The following is a 20,451-nucleotide window of genomic DNA, read 5'->3' as shown; positions in this document are numbered from 1 at the left end:
GGAAAAGTGATAGAGTGATGAGACATCATTTATTAGAAGGCATCAGAAAGGGCCTCTCTGAGGAAGTGACATTTCATCAGAGTACAATTTGGTCTCGCTCTGGATTCCAAGCTCTTAACCCTGGGCTATCTCCCAGAAAAATGACCAGGACAGATTTTATCAGGAAACTCACTGCCAAGTTAGGAGCAAATGATCCTTTGGAGGCTTGGTAAACAACCATCCTTCTCCACTGACAACTCTTTAGGACTTTTTAAAAAAGCTGATTGGGTCATTGATTTCCTTCATTAGCTAAATCCACAAAGGAAAGGCCCAAGAAATTGTGTGAGCCCATTCCTCAGGCATGTTTGCCGGGAAAAGGTTTTAGCTGTCATGACACATGGTCATTTGTTTATTTTCTAAACAGTCATCACTAAAAGATTCCCAATCATCACCATCAAATCTCTGAGGGATACCAGGACTTGGCTGGTTCTAGGCCAGGCCTTGGCAGGAACTGGCAGAGCTTTATAGACGAGAGGCAAGCCTCAGAGAGCCACAGAAGACCTTGGGTCCCTCCGCCCGACCAAATATCAAGTGCTTAGGACACAGACAAGAAATCAAGGTCCCGGCCCCCATGGAACATTATAGTGGCGGGCAGGAGAGGGAAGCAAGCCAACAAATAAATAAACAGGAGAACTTTAGACAGAGATGAATGCCGTGGTGCATAGGTCAGAGAGTGGTCAGAAAAGTCCTGTCTACAGAGGTGACATTTGACCTGAGACCTGAAGGGTGAGAAGATCTGTAAGAAGAGTGGTCCAAGCAGAAGTTATAGCTGGTGCCAAGGTCCTGAGGTGGAAACTAGTTTGATGTATCGAGGACTGGACCGGAGTAGAAGAGGGGAGAATGTGGGGAGGTGGGAAGCAGCCAGGTCACATGGGTCTTATGGGTCAGTGTTAGGATTTATTTGGGTTTCCTTCTAAGAAGGATGGGAAACTATTGGAGGGTTTTACCAAGAAGAGCTTTATGATCCAAACATTAAAAGCTCTATCGGGCTACTTCTTTGTGAATGAATGGATACAATGGGATTAGCAGATACCTGAAATTAGGGATTTCATTCAGGATCAATATTTGTAACAAAGTTGCACCCTCTGCCACTGCAATAGGTTCAGGGGGGCCTCCAAAAAAATATGTCCAAGTCCTAACCCCCAGAATCTGGAATATGATCTTTTTCAGAAGAGGGGGTTTTGCAGATGTAATTAATTTAAGGATCTTACGATGAGATTGTTTTGGATTAGCTGGGATTGCTAGATCATCCTGGAGTAGGGTAGGTCCTAAATCCAATGATGGGTATCCTTGTAAGAGTGAGGCAAAGCGAGATTAGACAGACAGAAGAGGAGAAGATATAGAGAAGAAAACCATGTACAGATGAAGCCAGAGAGACGCCACAAGCCATGGAACATTTGAAGCTGCAAGAGGCTTCAGAAGGAGCACCCCCGGCAGCACCTTGATTTCAGACTTTGGGCCTCCACAACTGTTTGAACATAAATTTCTGTTGTCTGAAGCCGCCACATTTGTGATCATTTGTTACAGCCGCTCTAGGAAATTAATACAGCCACTAAACAGCCCAAACTTGGACCCTGCTAATGTTAGCTTCTTGCAGCACCCCCCCCCCCCCCGCTGCCCCCCACACACAAAGAACCTGTACATAGTTTTGGATCCATCCACGTTGAGACAGTTCCAGTAACTGGCTGGCACTCCCTGCAGGCACTTGGGCCACCTAGACTCCAGAGTGATATTTGACTTATTTACTTAGCTCAGCTCGGGAGGACAGGAATGAACCAGCTCTGTTCTCTGTGCGTCCAAGGAGCTCTCAGTTCTTTGAGTTCCAGACAAACTAGCACTCAAATAAATAAGGGCAGGGAGAGTGCAGGAGCCTGGAGAGTTACCTAAACGGCCAAGATTTAAATCAGGCAGTTTCCAAATGTACGGGTTCCCAAACTTTTCACCAGAATGGGCATCTTCTATTAATTTTCCCCCATGGAATACTCAGTTTCTAAAGACATTGGCTATGAAATCAATTGCATTTATTCAATAACCACTTGTTTACCTCTACCATTTGTTATTCTTCGTAAGTATATAATAACGTGGGCTATTTGTTGATCCACTCACTATACTAAAAGCGGTATATGTAGCAATGTATATACTGTGTGTTTAAAAAAATTTTTTTAACGTTTTATTTATTTATTTATTATTATTATTTTTTTTAGTGTTTATTTATTTTTGAGACAGAGAGAGACAAAGCATGAACGGGGGAGGGTCGGAGAGAGGGAGACACAGAATCTGAAACAGGCTCCAGGCTCTGAGCTGTCAGCACAGAGCCAGACGCGGGGCTCGAACTCACGGACCGCGAGATCATGACCTGGGCGAAGCCGGCAGCTTAACCGACTGAGCCACCCAGGCGCCCCACGTTTTATTTATTTTTGAGACAGGCAGAGACAGAGCATGAACAGGGGAGGGTCAGAGAGAGGGAGACACAGAATCTGAAACAGGCTCCAGGCTCTGAGCTGTCAGCACAGAGCCCGACACGGGGCTCGAACTCACGGACGGCGAGATCATGACCTGAGCCGAAGTCGGCGGCTTAACCAACTGAGCCACCCAGGCGCCCCTATACTGTGCGTTTTATATACAGTCATTCTGTCTTCACACCACCCCTATTATCTTCATTTTACAAAGGAGGTAACAGAAGCAGAGAGGTTAGATAATTTGCTCCAAATTGCACAGCGAGGATTTAGTAGAGCTGGAATTTGGACCTGGGCAGCCTGGCTCCAAAGCAAACGCTCCCCTGGAGACCTGGTGAGAACCTTGGCTTCCGCGCCAATGTGCAACGCTGCTAAGGACAAGTGATTTTGCCTCAGTGCACCTCAATTTCCTCGTCTCTAAAATGGGAATAATAATAGTGCCTACATTGTGGGATTACTGTAGAGATTAAATGAGAATGTGTACTTGGGATGCCACACACAGTGCCTGCCACAAAGCAGTCAGGGAAGGAGCTAGAATTCAACCAGTGATATCAAGCAGCTTCTCTGGGCAGGCTGGAGATGGGAACGACGAACAAAAGATGATTTGGTTCCTTAGGTTCTCTGACCCCATGGAGTTCACCATCTTCACATAATGTGCCAAGCTCAGAAATGGAGGACTTAAAGTAGAACCCACGGGAAGGCAACCTGAGAAGTCTTTCTCATACGTGCTTCAAGGATCCCAGGTACAGTAGCTGGAGTTGCTGGTGAATAATACAGATTCCTGGTATCTGAATCCTTTTAAGGTGATTCCAGAAATCTACATTATTCAACGCGTGGATGTACTATGGGATTTGTGCTCCACCGAGTCCAGTTCGAGCAGGAGTTCCTTGCTACTTTGAGAAATACTGACAATCATTCCAAGACCCCAATCCATTCATTTCTGTAGCGCCCAGGCTAGGAGACTTCAAATAGAAATCTTGCGTTTCAGACAAGGCGCGTACCCTCAGAAAAAGGGGCAGACATCTGGCCTAGAGATGGAAGGCATGCAGCCCTCGGCCCATACTCCAGCTTGCAGCACTAAGGCCAGGGCCTTGGCGCTGCAGGAAAGATGCATGACTACTTCAAGGTCATTCTGACTCAACCGGCCGCGTCGAGACTTGAACCCAAGTTCCACTGGGGCCTCGCAAACGCACGCTAGGTGGGCGGGACTCCCGGGGTCGCCTAGGCAACGGGCGCACGCCACGCCCAAGCCCCGAGCCCCAGGTCTGGAGGCGGGGGGGAAGGAGGGAGCGCACGCTGCTGGATATCTCGCGGGGCTGAGGCCACTTCCCCAGCCCCTCCCCCCGACTCCGCCCCGCGGAAGTGCTTGCCGAGATTTTCGAGTGCTGATTGGCTCTCTCACGCGAGGGGCGGAGCCTGCGGCAGAGCGGTGCGTACTTCCGGCTGCCGGGTTGACATGAAGAAGCAGCGGCGACCAGGACGGCAGTAGCGGCGGGAGTCGAGGCTTGCCGCGGGGCTCGGAGCTGAGAGCGCGGCGCGGCCTAGAGCGGCAGACCGTGCAGTGGGCCCAAGAGGAGGCGCAGCAGCCGCCCTGGCCCGTCATGGAGATGGAAAAGGAGTTCGAACAGATCGACAAGGCCGGGAGCTGGGCGGCCATTTACCAGGTGGGGTAGCGCCCCGGGGCGCGGCAGGCCCCTCGCTTAGGCCGCGTGAACCTTCCCCTCAGACCCCCGGGCCCCGTCCTCCCTCTGGGTCTCGCCCTCCGCCTCGGCCCTGCCGCTTGAGGATTCGGTCCGACGGCGACGGAGGCCGGCCGCCTCTCTCTTTGTCCCTCGGGTGGGCCTGCGTCTCTCCCGGGCCTCACAAACCCCTTTGATCCCCCCCACCCACCTCATATCCTCCTGCCCGGCTGACCTCTCAAGCCTGGAGGCCGCCGGTCTGGGTTCTCAGCGCGAATCCCTCGCACCCTGACCCCGCCCCCCTGCTTAGCCACTCTTTGTCCCCTGGGGTTGGTAGAACACCCCCACGACTTCCTTTTCCAGACCGGACCACCCCAGGCTCTCTTCCTTTGTCTCCCTGGGGGAAAGGGTTACTCCCCCCGCCCTCCTTCGCATTTCCTTTCCCCCGGTCTCGGTGTGTGTCAGGTCCCACGGATGACAGTCCCCTTCCCCCTTCCCGTTCATTCATTTAGTGGACATGCATTGACGTGCCTGTTCCATGCCGGGCATGGCCCTGGAAGTAGTATTTGCAGAACAAGACAGACGAGACCCTGTTTCTCGCGGAGCTTAGAGTCGAACAGGGCCGTCAGACACACGAGCAAATAATTTCGGGTTGCGGCCAGTGCTGTGAAGGAAACAACACCGCATACCCGGGTAGAGCCGCTGCGCGGAAGGTGGGTGGGCTACCTCGGAGGGGATCAGGGGCGATCTGTCCGAGGAGCAGACCAGCTTTGAGCCGAGTGAGAAGCAGCGGCAAACCCTGAGATGGTCTGGCTAAAGCGCTTTGCAGCCAGAAGGCCTGCAATACCCACTCCTCTTGGGCCAAAATGAAATACCTTTCCAGGCAGGGAAGGGCAGCGTTGTTGCCCTCTCTAAAACCGCTTCTTTCCCCAACGGACGTCTTCTCCTCTTTGGCATGGCTGAGTCTTCCCGGTCCTCCTTTCCTTGTGGGTTGGGCGGTCCATAAATGAAAGTTAGGAAGGTAGGATCTCACCTGCCTCTGCAGCACCCCATTGACAACACGAAAGGGCCTGCTTCCGCAAGCAGCTAGATCCTGTAAGGAAAATACGCGCTCCCGATTAAATGTCATTGCGGGGGTTGCGAGGATTCACCAAAACCACACTTGGCATTTTAAGTGAGCGATGGACAGAATGGAGAGATTTTGTTACTCGTGCAAAGGGAGAATGCACTTTATTCTGCTTTCAGCTTATAGGCTCAAAGGGCAAATTGTAAGATCCATCAGCTGGTAGCATTAAAATCTATTTTGAGCTCCACTTAAAAAGGAAAAAAGCTTTAAGCAGTGCTTTGGTATGCTTGACTAACAAAAGCCTTTTTTTGGCAGGCTGGGCTTCATGTGGATTTGCATCAAGCTTATTTGACAGGATTCTTCTTACTAGGACTGTAATGGATACTAACTTCTGATAGACTAATATTTACAACCACTGTAATCTATATAAGTATGGGGAATCAATATATAAAATTTGTATTCTGTCTGGTCTCTGAGTTAATTGAATGAATTCCACTAGTGACTTTGAGAATGTGTAGACAGATTTTCTGCATCAGATTTAATACAGTAGAATCCCAAGTGGCTTTAAATGAAAAAATTGTTAGTTTAAGTGTTGATTGTGACACAGCCCATCACGAGTGAAGGTGGCCTCCGGGAAGCGCTGGGGAAAATCTTTTGTAGTGGAACTGGGTTGGCAACGACAGATTTATGTTACAAAAAGTTCTTGGTTGATTTTTATTTCTTACTGTTTTAGGGCAGAGTGGGAAACCCATCACCCAAGCATTGTCAGTACTGTGTTATCCGTGCCACCAGCTTGAAGCATGTTGGTCTTCGGTTAATTTCCCTCCCTGTTTGTATGTTAGCCTACCACTTTTGAACACCAGGAGTTAGTCAAATGGCATCGTGTGGAGATTCTCCCAGCATCTTCGTGGATTGCACATTCCTGGAGGTGGTTTCTTTAAAAAAAAAAAAAAAATTTTTTTTAATGTTTTTATTTATTTTTGAGACAGAGACAGAGCATGAGTGGGGGGAGGGGCAGAGAGAGGGAGACACAGAATCTGAAACAGGCTCCAGGCTCTGAGCTGTCAGCACAGAGCCCGACGCAGGGCTCGAACTCATGAACTGTGAGATCATGACCTGAGCCGAAGTCGGACGCTCAACCGAGTGAGCCACCCAGGCGCCCCAGAGGTGGTTTCTTTTTATTTTAGAGAATTGTCTGCTATAGGATTTCTCACTTATACCAGCCAGATATTTTTCTTTTCTAAAATTGAAATCAGAATCTTCGCTCCTTTTCGAGTTTGGAGGCGGCTCTTTATTGGCAACTGTAGCATTTTTAAAAACATAGAATACAAATGACCTTGAGTCTCCAGTGGCAAAGTTCCCAAAGTATGTGTCAGTTTACCAAAAGCCATTATTTTCAAGCATTCAGAAAAATGTATTTACTGTTTGGTAGAAAATAGAAGTAAAAAAATTAATATTTTACAGCATGGCACAATGAGGGTAGCCTTACACGAAGTCATTTTGAGCTTGCTTGTTGGTCTATTGTGATGAGAAAAGTAATATGCAATTTTGGCTTAAAACTTTGTAAGTGAGGCAGTGCGGTTGTTTCTCACTATACTTTCCTAACTAAAACAAAAGATGCAAAAACTTGGAAGCAATTGGGAAAAGAACAAAGGGCGAAGTAGACTTTTGAATGTGGAGGAATGTGGCTGCTCAGAGAACAAATGCTCAGGCAAGGATTCTGTGCTGCTCAACCTGATAAACTGAGCAGAAATGAGTGTTTAATTGTCAATCCTGACAGCACAGGTACCAATAAGCATTTAGTATCTATAAAAAATGAGCTTTGATCGCTTATGTAGATGGCTTTAAAACGTGTTGTCTGTCATTTAAGCGATTGTCTGTTTTGAACAGTGGACGTAAGACTTAGGGAGCCCGGAGTTTGAGGTGGGCTGGCTGGCCGGAAGAGCAGAGAGACTGCAGACGGGGAAAAGGGATTGGTATTGGGAGCTCGAATGAGAGGGGAGAGGGCTGCAATGAATGAAAACGGCTAAGAAGCTGTCCTCCGTGTGTAGTTTAAGGTTTGGGTCAGGTGTTTTGCCGTGTGTCTTTTCTCCCGTTCTTCGATTCTCTGACACCATTTCTGTTCACCATTTTCCGGCGTGAATGATTTGATTGTTTCAGATAAAGAAGATTGCAACAGTAGCTCGTGACTTGAAGTCAAGATTTATCCCATGTTAGAGGCAGGCTTTGTAAAATGGGCCACTCTTCCAGTTGACATTTGTTTTTATAGCTGCTTTCATTATGAAATGCGATCTAATGCCTGACTAGGTTAAAACCATGTTGTAACAGTAGTTCACTAAAATTCCTACTGCTGTATGCAGCTTATGTTGTTACAATTCCAAAATGATGAATGTTAAAATTTGCCAATAATTTTTATGTAAATACCATTCTCTTCAGGGAAAAACTGTATTTTGTGTAGAGGAGAAAGATCTATACGCTATGACTCACTTAAAAAAAAAAAAAAGACAAACGGAAGTGACACGGAGAGATTGGGAAGTTCTAGTCATCTTGAGTGACCCATCAGATCTAAATGTTCTCGTGTAGCCCTGGTTTGAGTGAACTAAATTTAGGTGTCTGATCACCACTTTGGAAATGGTGTGAAAACCTTTGTCATTGTCTGGACTCAAACTAACGGGGAGCACAAGTAGAAAGAGTGGAGGAGAGGACGCCTTGTGATCATTATGTCTTTGGCATCCCTGGCATGCTTATAGGTATACTTTGGTACTTTGGGAAGTATGTAAACTGTATCAGGAGGCTCTGAAAAGGCAGCTGGGCCATCGCGGTAATACGGCCGTTTCATTTGCCGTGATCTCTCATGGGTGGGGAGAGGGAGGGCACCGCATTTGCATTTCAACATGAGCAGCTTCCCCAAACCTGTAAAAATGCCTAGGATTCAATAATGTAATTGAGTGTATACTGCATTTCATCATAAAGGCACATTTAAAAATGTCTTCCAAGAAATTTTCAGACTATCCAGTGTTGAAATAATTGTGCCTTTTCTCCCCCCTCTCATGCCCCCCTTCCCCCCACTTTTTGAATGGCCTATTTTCTGACCTTTAAATTGCAATTTAAATCCTTTTGGCGATTTATGTCCTATGCGGTGGTTTGAATTGCAGGTACTTTTTTGTCAGCCTGCCTGAGCCCATGCATATCTTTGCCCGAGCTGGCAGTCCTCCCCGGTGTTCATGTTTATTTGTTCATTTTTGTTACTTTGTCAATTTGTTAGTTTGTAACCAACAATACTGACTAGTAGGCTGGGTGTGCTTCCTCCGGCTGCCCACGTTCTGGAAGATGGGAAGACTCGCTGGGTCCTTCTTCCGGAAAATGGGAAGTCTAGCTGGGTTGTTGTTTCCAAGACAATGTAGTTTGGTACCAGTCATTTGATGTGCGTGTTTTGAATATCCATGAATGCTGGGGACAGTTCTCGATTCCCTCTACCGCATCGCGTGGATTGGTCACCGTGGCGTCCTTCCTACTATCCCAGTGGTCTGAGTTCTCAAATTTTGCCTATAATAATTCCTGTCGTTTCTAGTTTCACACTGCAGAAATGAGGGAAACCAGTCATGAATTGGTACGGTGCCCACATGGTCTCCTTGCACCTCCTCCCCGCCCCTGTCCCGACCGTGTATGTTCTTCACAGTTATCACTAGAGTAATTGTGTCTAAAACAGACCCCAGCCTGTCACTCTGCATAACTGCTTCTTGGGCTTTCTTGACCCCTGTAAGGTCTAGACTGCGTAGCATGGCAGCCGGGTTCCGGCCATCCTCTCCCTGGCCCCTCTATTGTAGCCACGCCAGGAGTGCAGCGTCCTTCAGACTCCTCTTCCGCTCGTGCGTCTTGACTTCCCCCTTTGTCCAGGCTGCCTTTCCCACAGTCCGGCTTGCGCTGCCCGGCTCAAACGTGTGCCTCCTTGCTTTGGATTTTGCTCTCTCACCTGTGTGTGTGTGTGTTTCCAGACAGCTTCGTACGTGCCTCATCTAAAGCCACTGTTCCTTTCTATCCGGGCCTGTGTCCTCTGGAGTCCACGCTGTTGAGGTCAGCTTTTCCCCTCTCTCACTCCTCTTGGCATCGTCTGTACCTGGCACCAAGTGCCTAAGAAATGTGGGGATTAAATTGGTTGGCAGCACTTTGCCAGGCCCTGGCAAAATATAAAGCTGAACAACACATGTTTCCCAGCTCCCATTCTAGGTGGGGAAGGAATGATAGAAACAATTAGATTATCCGCACTAGTACTAGGAGCAGAGGTCAGTCTTGGAGAAAACCACCAGTTTTAAGGTACGGCCTCCTGAGGCAATTTAGTACTGCCTGTGGTGGTGGCTTGGAAGAAGGGCTTCAATTCTTACCTAGGAGGAGCGGACACCGCCAGCTTCTTTCGCAGGAACTTTACATTTAATAACGAATTTGCGCTTGCCCTCAGGCAAACTTAATGGGAAAATTGGAGGTGCTAATATCTAACATTTATTGAATTACTCTGTCCTCCTCCCTGTTGACTTGTTCTCATGTGCCTTCTAGAAGGGCTGTGCATGTAGTTGGTTTGTAAAGTATTTTTGATTATGGCATATAAAATACGGTTCTCCATAAAGTAACATCCCTTATGAAGTCTTTGATTTTTTTTTTTTCCCAAAGTGTAAATGGTAAAGGCAAACATTCTTGGTCTTTGATCAGACCACCCTTCTGCCCGGGAGAGTAGCTTAATCTTTTGCTTTCTGTTTGGTCCCAGCTCTGCCACTAAGTATGCTAAATGGGCTCCTTCCTTTCTTCTTTAGTCCGTTCCTTTGTCAAAAATGATCCTGGCCTAACTGATCTGAGTTCATGTCAAGTGATAAAAGTCTTCAGTGTGCTCACAAAGAGAATTTAGTGTTCCCGAAGGAATCCTTGTAAACGCTGTAGTGGTTCCTCGGTTTTGTAAGGTGTGTGGGTGTTGGTGAGCACAGTTAGGCTCAAAAATTTACAGGAGTTTTGTTAGCATAGCTGGAGCTTCAGAAGAATTTAGTCTTTGTTTTTTTCCCAAGAGGTATTAAGCACTTTTAATAAGAAAGGTTCACTTGACCTGACACAAGAGATATGCTTGCAGTTTTTCTCTAAGTAGCAATTGGGTGGTTTTTCCTGTAAGAGATAGAGGAACTGATTCTTGAGAATTTACGAAAGATTCAACCCCAGCTAGGTACGCGAAGAGTAGCTGCCCTTTATGATGTAATTTTAGAAAGAAACCTACATGTGGTCTAAACTTCATTTGAATAGTATGATAGTTTACACAGCTGCCATGTTGGAGAAGAAAGTACCTAAGTCTCCAGCGTTTTAGAAATAATTCTTTGTAGAAGTGGGCTTCATGGTTTCCTAGCTGCTGCCCTTTTAACTAGGCAGCTTGACATAATCACGAGTGTCTTACTGACAGTTTGTAAATTGTGAATGTCTGAAAACTGGACCTTTCCAGTTTCACATGGTAGATTTTTTTTTTTTCTTCGAAATAAGCAGCCAAGGAAAAAAGTCCAGTTCCCCAAATCCATTGATTGAGGCGGACGAGTCACACTGCGGACAAAATAGTAACTGTTGATGAATGATTTCTGGTATTAAAAAAAAAAACTGTGACATGATTCAGCTTGTAGTTCTTGAAGGCTTATGATTCTACCCAAGGCAGTAGGTTTCGCAGACAGTCCTTGGTAATTAGGTAGAATTGGTGCTTCAAGCTGCCATGTGCACTGACAAAGTACACATGGCTTGTTAGCAAAGTGACACTTAAGGGCTGTATTTTCTCCGGAAACGTACATGTATTCCTTACTGCTCTTCATCTGGTGCTGTGCCAGGAAATTCAGGATCCTAATTGAGGGTTGACCACTTGCTGAAGTAAACCTTCGGGCCCGTGTTGGCTTGTGTCCTGGGCTCCTTCTCTTACTTGCAGAAGCTTCTTCCCGAAGACTGGGTGAGACATGTTTTCTTTTACAGATGAAGAAGGAAAAGCCTCGACTGTGTTTGTGGCTTTTGTGGGCAAGCGACACCACTTGCAAAGATAAGATGAGCATAGCAAAACTAGGTTTCCAAAATTGTGTTTTTAAAACGTATTGGTTAGTGATTGGAGAAGGAAAAAGTCTTCCTGATCGCTGTTAATCTCATGAAATGGCCCCCCACCCCCGACTTTTCTTACCTAATCGATCTCTTACTGGTGTATCTCTTCCTTTTGAGGAATCTCATTTTAAAATTGCCACAGTAAGTTTCACTAAACAGCTTAGCTAGTTTTTATTCTGATGAGGACTGATTACTCAGAAAATGATACACTGTCGTAGATGGCTTACAGGAAAGCAGACATCAAGTCATTATTCCAAAAAGTTGGAGTTCTCTTAAGCACAGGAGGTTACTTAAAAATGTCCGTGGGTGAAATCATTTCTGAATATAACTTCACTCAAGAGAGCAAATAGGCAAGCTGCATTTAACATAATGTGGTAAATCAGCTTTAAATTCCCTTGATGGTTAAACATTTGTCACGGTTATATTTATCTTCTAGATTTTGTACCGCTTCAGTGTTCAAAGAGGGCTTCGTTTGCTTCCGCAAGGGTGAAGGAAAGAAATGCCTTCACTCGGTCATAAATATCCATAAATATCGTAGATATTTGTGTGGCTTGGAGAGAAGGTGCCTCTAAGGAGACACTTTGTGGTCTTCTTGAGGGGAGGAGATTTTGTTTGTTGCTTCTTGGTTGTTGATTCCCGTTGGTTTTCCTCTGATTTGAACTGCCTTTTAATGGCGTCTTAAAGTTAGGAGCCTTGCCATTATTCTTCTCCACGACATGGACACCCACGTCCCTGTTGTCAGGGTCGTTCTGATCATCCTCGGAGGTGGGGTGAAGGGGTGAAGCACAGGGGTGCGAGGTCAGGTTTCAAGCCCCAAGCCACATTTCTGGAGCAATCTCTTCCTAGTACGCCAGGTGATGTAGCCACACTGAGGGATAAGCTGGTCATGTCTGTTACGCCTTCCTTGAGAACCCACGTCCCTGTGATGCTGGGTTTTAATGAGCCCTTTGTGTGCCCGTCATGGTACTGTTTCCAAATGTATTAAATATTCCTTCACATCCTACTGACAGTTTTTCTCAATATACCCTGGGAATATCAGCATCACCAGTGGTATTTTATTTCATCTGTCCCTGCTGCGGGTCTGCCCAGGTCTTTCCCTTGTCATCCTGCCTGCTAATGAGAATGCTCCTGGGGCTTTGGGTGACAGTGTATTCAGTGCGCCTCAGACAGAGGTGGTTGGCAGATCCTGTACTCACCTTTATTTGACCACTTGTTTCCATCCTTTGTGAGCTTGTATTTTCCCCAGAAAACTTACCAGAGCATAGTCATCGTGCAGAGAGGATGACCGTAAAAGAAGCTGAAATGTAACCGAGTCCTTTTTTTTTTTTTTTTTTTTTTGCGAATGTGTATTTGTCAACTACGCTTCCTTTTGCAACTTGTTCCACTACTTGATGACAAGAAACTTTTGTGTTTCCCAACCGACTTTGTTTGTTGGAAGCTGTTGTTTTTGAAAGTAGGAAATAAGTGGTTTTGGGAGATGGAGGCAAGCTTTGGTTTGAAGTAGGAGCTGGTGTGTCCCTAGTTCTCGGTGTGAAAGGCAGCTGGAGATGGGTGTGGTCCGTCATCTAAAATTTCCTATCTTCAGTTTGAGGAGGTGGTTACCATTCTAACCACTTAAGAACAGCTCGGTACTTGCTGGTTTATTTACAGGGCAAAACTTAGCTCGAATGGTTTCCCTCGTACTTGCCTTCAAATTAATAAAATGTCATTTTTTAGTCATGTTTACAAGTCAGGGCTGTTTTAGAAGGAGGAAAGGATACAGCTGGAGTTAAAGGGGTAAATTAGCATCACACCCCTAGTTTTGTAAATGCTTCTAGTGTTTGATTTTTGTAGGTTGATCATAAGGAAGTGATAAGTATGTTAGGTTATTTGTGGTTTGAGCTAATTTTAGTCTCTGTTCACAGCTTGCTTTATATCCTTTGACATTAAAACACGCTTTCTAGAAAGACACATTTTGAATGTAGGACACAGTCTATATTCTCCACTGGCCTGCATTTCACAAAACATTTTCTCAGGACTTTGGAAGTTGGACAGTTTGAAGCCTAGTAACATTATTTAAAATCATTGATTCCTTTGCTTAGGGACATACATCTCTGCTTCTCCAGTGAGTGAATTAGATTCTTTCGTAGAGGCTTGGGGCTCTTGCTTCAAGCCGGTGGCCAGAAGGGCACAGTTAATGTTAGAGGATTTTCAGAAGACCACGACGGACTGTGAGATGTGCTAGGCAAGCACGGCTCCGAGTGGCTGTTTGTCGGAAGCCTTCCCCACCCTGCCCCCGCGGTCGATAGGATGTTTTGCTCCTAAGGGCTGGGCCTTAGATCTGCCTCCCGTGCTGGTCGGTTTCACACAGAACAGTTGTGTTTCCCAGCTCTAGTCCCAAGCTGCCTTGCTGCCCACCCTTAACCAACCGCCCTGAACATACATCTCCCCCGGGATTTGTGAGGTAATGGAAAAAGACGCCTGGGTCTGGGTTCTCGGTAGGCCTTTGACTGTTGTGGGGCCTTGACAGAGGTACACGCAGAATCTGTAAAATGTGGTGATTAGACCGGATGGCCCTACAGCATGACCGGGAGCTGGCATTCTACAACCGCACAGTCACATGAGGAGCCAGGAGAATGGGGCAACTTTTCCGGAAAACTTGGGGCTTCGTGTCCTACTCTTGCCGGATTTGGCAGCTCTTTATGTTATGTGCTCCCCTTTACCTAATGGTGAGATGGATCTTTAAATTTTCATATTTGCTCAAATTAAAACTTTAAAAATCCACTATTACGTCTTTAAAAGTAATGGAAACGCCCTGTGAGAGCGTAAATCAGATTATTTTATAAAATTGCTGCTTACCACGTTGATGAATGTCGTTTCTTTAGAAACTGCTTCCTTAGAAATTCTTTCTGTGTCTAAAAAGGATTATCGGGTTTTGTAATTGGACTTAACATCGCCCATCCAAGGGAGAATCGCACCGCCTGATCCACGTTCTCTCCTCATTCACAATAAAACCCCGTGAATAGCCAACGTTTACTGGGTTCTGTTATGTGCCCCAGGCAGCGTGCAAAGTGCTTTACGTGCAGTCCCGTACGTGGCACGCCACCAGTTGGTCTTTAATAGCAGGAAACGTTTGCGGAGGACAATGAGGTGTCGGAGCCTTGATGTTCTCCTCTGCCGGATCTCCCGTGTCCCGTATCCAGCTTGGCAGCAGCTTCGTGGCCACGTTCATGCTGGCGCACGGCTGCCACGAGAGACGAGGAATTGTGCGAAGCTTCCTGATCTGTTAGGACATGGAAGAGATAGTCTGTAGATTTAGACCGTTACTCCGTTTTCTGTCCTCTTGCCTACCTGTCACAAACTAGCCACCCACAGCCCTGTTTTGCTTGGTCCACACAGTGGTTTTTTCCTTAAAAAAGTTAAAATTTTTGTCATTATTTCTAACTCAGGAGAAGTCACATACAAATCTGAATTTCTGGTCTTCTCCTGAAAAATCTGAAGACTACACTGTCTGAGCCTACCTTGGCCGTGGCCTGCTGGGCTGAGGGGTACCACTCCCGCCGGCCAGACGTGTGTGTCCTTCGGATGACCGCAGCTCCACGGCAGGTCACGCTGTCCTCCCTTATATGAACCACCCAGTCCTTGGAGGTGCTTGGGTTTGCGGCCTCTAGTCCAAGTTGGTTAGCTCTTTTTTTCTCTTGGCATTTGATATTGGTATTAGAATTAAGATGATTTAAAAAGTTTAGCCTTGCCGAGTAGCTGGTACATTATCATTAGGTGCGGATCAAAGCACAGGAAGGCTAGCCAGAGATAAAGTTTGATGACTCGTGGGAAAATGCCCAGGAGGGTGCCCTTGACATTAAAATCTTAAAGCAGGTGCTTCATCCTGCCCTTCCTCTTTCCCTTTTCATCTTTAGCCCCCTTCTGCTATTTTGAGGAAGTTGGGAGCCGCCACTTTTTTCCACCTCGGGTGACTGAATGTAAGTGTATTTTCGTCCCATGTTCAGCTCTTTCCACGAACTATTTTTGATGAGCAACTTGGAAATTGGGTGGTTCCTATGGGACTTGATAAAAAGAATGAGTTGCCCAAATATGCTTGCATTGAGAAATCGAAGAAGTGTTTTTAATGACTCGTTTTGTGACTTGGATAGGGATGATACCGTTTATCATGTGTCTGAACTCATGATTAGATGGCTTCTCTACCAAGGGATGAAATAAATGGCAGCCATCATAAAAGTAAAAGAAATATAACGGTTACAAAGAAGGTGTGTTGCTAAGGGCTCTAGCCCTGTTCAGCAGCAGCAGGACAGGTTGTATTGTACGTCATGCTTTTTCTGTGACCCATCTCGAGCATCTTTTTTACTCCGTAGAGGTATGTTGTAGAGGCCGAATTAGACCGAGCAATGGATTGTTTACCATTCGGATTCTTTACCATTCGGAAACAGTCAAGGCCTTCGTTCCGAGTTTTGTACCTTTCCCCCCAAAGCTGAATCCCAAAAGGAGATCCCAAGACCAGGTCAGTGTTTCAGCACTCCTAAATCATGTGACGTGATGGCATTAGCCATTTTATACTTTTCTGTATTCGTGAAATGAAAATCAGTAACCCGAAGGCCAATTTCTCCATAAAGCTTTTCATCCACCCCCATTTCCTCTTCTGTTCTTAGATTGTAAGCTCCTTGCAGGCAGAGTCCATTCATTCAGTCATTAAACAAATACATGAACAGCTCCTAGGTGCCAGGGCCTGCACTAGACAGTGAGGATGAGCACTGACCAAGATACAGTTGGTTCTTGCCCTTAAGCTTAATAGTCCAGCCAGCAAAGGGGCTGAATGGGGACAATCCCAGTTCGGAGCGATGAGAGCTCTCGCTGACCCAGGCCCAGGCCACGCTCAGGAAGAGGTAGCCAATCCAGACTGAGAGCAGGAAAACACAGATGGAGGAGCTGTCAGGCAAGGATAAAAGATAAAAGTAATGTCTAAGTGGAGATCCCAAGAGCAGGCAGGAGTGAGCCCCGTGTGTCCTCCCGACCCCTAATCTGGGCATACTCCTTCTTGCCCTTCCTTCCCGTTCAGTATTACATTACCTACATTTGAAAGCATGGGAACATGTTTAACTTTCTTCCTCTTCAGTTTTAACCCTCCTCCTTCCATCTCCAACACACAATTCATGTGCGTTTGTGTGCCACACCCCCCCCCCCCCCCATATATTTCCTCTCTCCCTTCTGTTCTGTTTCCTGTGCCATTACTTCTTACCTTGACTGTGCTAATCGCCTCTGAACCCTTCTAATAGGGTGGAATAGTGGAGGTTACATCATGCCGTTGACCACATGCCACCATGTAGTGAAGTCCCCTTCCTCGGGGTGGGGGTGGGGTGGGGTTTGCCTGCCATCAGCTTACAGCCCGAGAGCACTGGCCTCAGTGTGCTGCGCTTAGTGGGCAGGTAAATGCAGTGCGTTCACTGCAGTGATGGGTAACTTTGGTGTAAAGAGTGTATGCAGAGCCTCGTCATTCTGTATAAAGAGCAGAATTATTATATATTTTAACAGGCATAATAAAGCTTCCTCAGAAGAATTAAGTCTGGGCCTGACTCACTAAGAATAAACGGACAATACGTGGTTAGACCCCTGATTTGCAGCTGATACTATGAGAATAAAGGTCTCAGTTCTTCACTGTGAATTTTAAAGGATATTTTTAATGATGTTGGCTGGCTCATCCCATTATGTGGTCTATTATTTATTAGCAGTTTTTGGTACACAGATGGCTTTGGGTGATTTCTTTCAAGTCAGGTACCGTATAAAATAACATAAATTTGCTGGTAATTATTCTCCTTTTAAATGGCTAAGTGGTAGGCTTTAATTTTTAGGCATTTAAACATTTTGGACGTGATTACAAATTGTGAGACTACGATTGCTTAAATTTAAACATGAAAACGATCATGTTGAGAAATTCTGGGGATTTACTGGTTGCTGCCTGTTTGTCATTCACACACTTACTACACCCTTCTCGCTCTATAGAAGCGGTCAGAATTAGTATCTGCAAACCATCATGGTTGTGAAACCTTTTCCCTCTTTTCCTTCTTGTAATTCTAGCTGTGAAGATTACGTGCAGAAGTAGTCCTGGATTTGATAAAAAATAATTATTGATTACTTAAAGAAGAAGACCGTTTCCTTTATCAATAGATGGCAGAGTAGAATAAAAAGACATTTTGGCTATTTTTTCTTTAACCGTGAGCAGGATGATTGTGTGTGTGTGTGTGTGTGTGTGTGTGTGTGTGTTCGTTCTTGTTTTATTTTGGAATCATGTACATGTATGTAGAATGTACAGAGCAGAAGTAGATGTATGGAATGTAAAAAGAATAGTTCACAAGCCTGTCAACAGAATCACTAAGATCTAGCCATTATATGACCAAAATACTGAAAGGCAGGGGGAGGGAAGCAACCATTTTTAAGATAGATGTGAATGAGAAAGAATTATAAAAAGGCATTCTTTATATAGAAGTCTGGACACTGGATGTGACCCCTGGTTCGTTGATTTTGCTTTGTCTTCAGATTTGCCGAGGAACGTGAAAACACTTGGGTTGGAGGGGAAGTTTTGGGGGCGGGGGGGGTTGTGTGTGTGTATTTTGGGGGGGGGGATTTTTTTTTCACATTTATTTATTTTTGAGAGACAGAGACAGAGCGTAAGTTGGGGAGGGGCAGAGAGAGAGGGAGACACACAATCCGAAGCGGGCTCCATCCAGGCTCTGAGCTGTGGGCACAGAGCCCGACGCGGGGCTCAAACTCACGAACCGTGAGATCATGACCTAAGCCGAAGTCAGAGGCTTAACCGACTGAGCCCCCCAGGCGCCCCATGTGTGTGTCTTAATCGTAGGAGTCCTTCAAGCTTTTTTCCTCCTAGTCAATAAATGGCCATATTGGGGAATTGTTTAATTACTTGCCTTTATTATGCTAGTTGTATTTTAAATGGGTCCCTCTGCATCCCTCCCTCCTCCCCTTAATTTACCTGGGTCACAACATGTCTTCCGTTTCAAGGCTGCTGTCTCCCCTGGGCCATGTCAGTGTTCATTTGGGCGGTCCCCCCGACATCCCTACCTCATCCGTGGGGACTGCATGTCCCTCTCCTGTCACTGCCTTCCTCTGGTAGGCAGGTCCTGGGCCTCGGGATCTGCTCTCCCTTAGACGTATCATCCAACCCAGACCCTCCTGTGGGGGTCACAGCCTCCACTCTGACCCTCCATTCTGCAGTCACAGCCTCCTGTGCTCCACACCCTCTGCCTCTGGGTTTTCTCCTTCATCTGGTTTCCAGGTGCTCCTCCCCAGCCCCAAGCTCTCTCTTCCCTTCTTACATAGTTGTCATTATTGGAGTTGTCCCTCCAATTTGGCCTGTCTGCTCTCCATTGGCATCCGTGACCAGCTGTAGCCCTGGACCAGCTTTTGTCTCCCTGTGCCCGGGCTCCTAAGTGCTAACTGAAGAAAATCTGTGTGGGGAAACGGACCTGGTCTCAGAGGTTGAGCCACTAGGAATCCCGTCGTCAGCCTCAGGCCTGTCTCTCTCAGCTCCGGGCCATCAGGTCTGAGACTTGCCGCCATCCTCTCTACTTCATTTGTCTCACGAGGTCAAGGAGCCTTTGTTCCTATCTGGGGCCACCCTCATGTCTGTGCTCTGCACACCTTCTGACACCTTCCCCTGTCACCTGGTCAAGGCATCTTGCCCTAATGGTCTAGTGTCACACTTTAGCCCTCCCTCTCTATTGCTCTTCTTACTTCTAAGCATTCTGAGGCTTTCTTCAGCTGGGACTGTCCCTCCAGCCACTGCTCTTTAGTTTCCTTCTCCAGTGGAAATGTTTGAAATAAATAGGTCACTGTGTCCATTGTTCACCTTCCAGGCACTACTACTCCGGGAAGTTAGGGCCCCACCCTGCCAGGCCACGAAAATAATTCTTTTTTTTTTTTTTTTAATTTTTTTTTTAACGTTTATTTATTTTTGAGACAGAGAGAGACAGAGCATGAACAGGGGAGGGGCAGAGAGAGAGGGAGACACAGAAACTGAAATGGGCTCCAGGCTCTGAGCTGTCAGCACAGAGCCCGACGCGGGGCTTGAACTCACGGACCGTGAGATCATGACCTGAGCCGAAGTCGGACGCTTAACCGACCAAGCCACCCAGGCGCCCCGAAAATAATTCTTGAGAAGGTCACTCTTAGCCTCTTTGTTGCTAATCCAGTGGAGTCTTTGCATCCTTATCATAGTACTGTTTAACATGGCTGACCTGTTTGCTTCTGGAATGTTCTCTAATCCCTGTTTCCATAACTCTGTCTTATTTCCTTTTTCTCTCCTTTTAATAGCTTCTCTGTCTCTAGCTAGTCCTGGCGCTCCCTCTGGGGCTGCTCCTCTTATCCTCTACTGGGGAAGTTCCTCAGGGGGTCGTCCCGTGTCTCCCTCTCCCCCACCCCCCCTTCATCTGACTCTTGTTCTTCCGGGGGCAGTCTCAGTTAGTCAGGAAGTAGTAATGGCCCTTGATCCGGGGCATGCACACACACATTCTTGCACTCTGGTGTGCCTTTCAGAACCCCCTTAGTTCCTGAAATGGTAATGCTCTCTGTCTCTCACAGAGCCTTTGCATACACTGTTTCTTATGCCTAGAACCTTCTCCCTTGCTAATCCTACTTCTTCCCTTCAGTCACATCTTGGGCATCCTCTTTTTGGATGCTTTCCCTGACTTCCCCTTTCCCCGGATCCGAGTTAGGAACCTCTCATAGGTCTTCCCGTGGCCCCTGTATTTCCCTTTCATAGCATCTTGGGTGATTGTACTGTGACTGTATCCATGGTTCTGTAGCTGCTTGCTTATTGCTTTGCCTATTTTCATGTAATCTGTCAAGTCTTCAAAGGGGCAGGACTGCTTTTGTCTCAGTCATTTGTATCTTTTCATACCCATTTTAGCACCTGATGTATAGAAAGTACTCAAAAGTAGTTCCCGACCCAATAGATGAGCTATGCTGTTTAGAAGGTTCATGAATTTGAAACTGCTTGGTAGGGAGACATCGAGCTTACAGTATCGCACGAACCACGCGTTACTTTGTTTTCTCTACTACACTTTATGTTAGTTTTCTGCGTCTGACATACCCCCCCTTCCCC

At 46.4% G+C, this 20,451-nt stretch overlaps 1 protein-coding gene across 2 annotated transcripts in view; it reads left to right on the top strand.

The window, feature by feature from the left end:
- Positions 1-3,925: 3,925 nt before the first annotated feature.
- Positions 3,926-20,451, top strand: part of PTPN1 (protein tyrosine phosphatase non-receptor type 1) — a 69,179-nt gene continuing 52,653 nt past the window's right edge. Inside the window, exon 1 of one of the 2 annotated variants that reach the window (XM_053890140.1) lies at positions 3,926-4,159. In XM_053890140.1, coding sequence (XP_053746115.1) covers positions 4,097-4,159 — 63 coding nt within the window. In that variant the 5' untranslated portion in view covers positions 3,926-4,096. The remainder of the gene's footprint in view (positions 4,160-20,451) is intronic. The other variant, XM_053890141.1, reaches the window with a different exon arrangement.

Source organism: Panthera pardus, unplaced genomic scaffold, assembly GCF_024362965.1.
Source record: "Panthera pardus isolate Hobbes unplaced genomic scaffold, ASM2436296v1 HiC_scaffold_25, whole genome shotgun sequence".
In the NCBI taxonomy this organism is placed as follows: Eukaryota; Metazoa; Chordata; class Mammalia; order Carnivora; family Felidae; genus Panthera; species Panthera pardus.
Note: the sequence above shows the minus strand (reverse complement) of the source record. Positions and strands in the feature narration are given on the sequence as shown.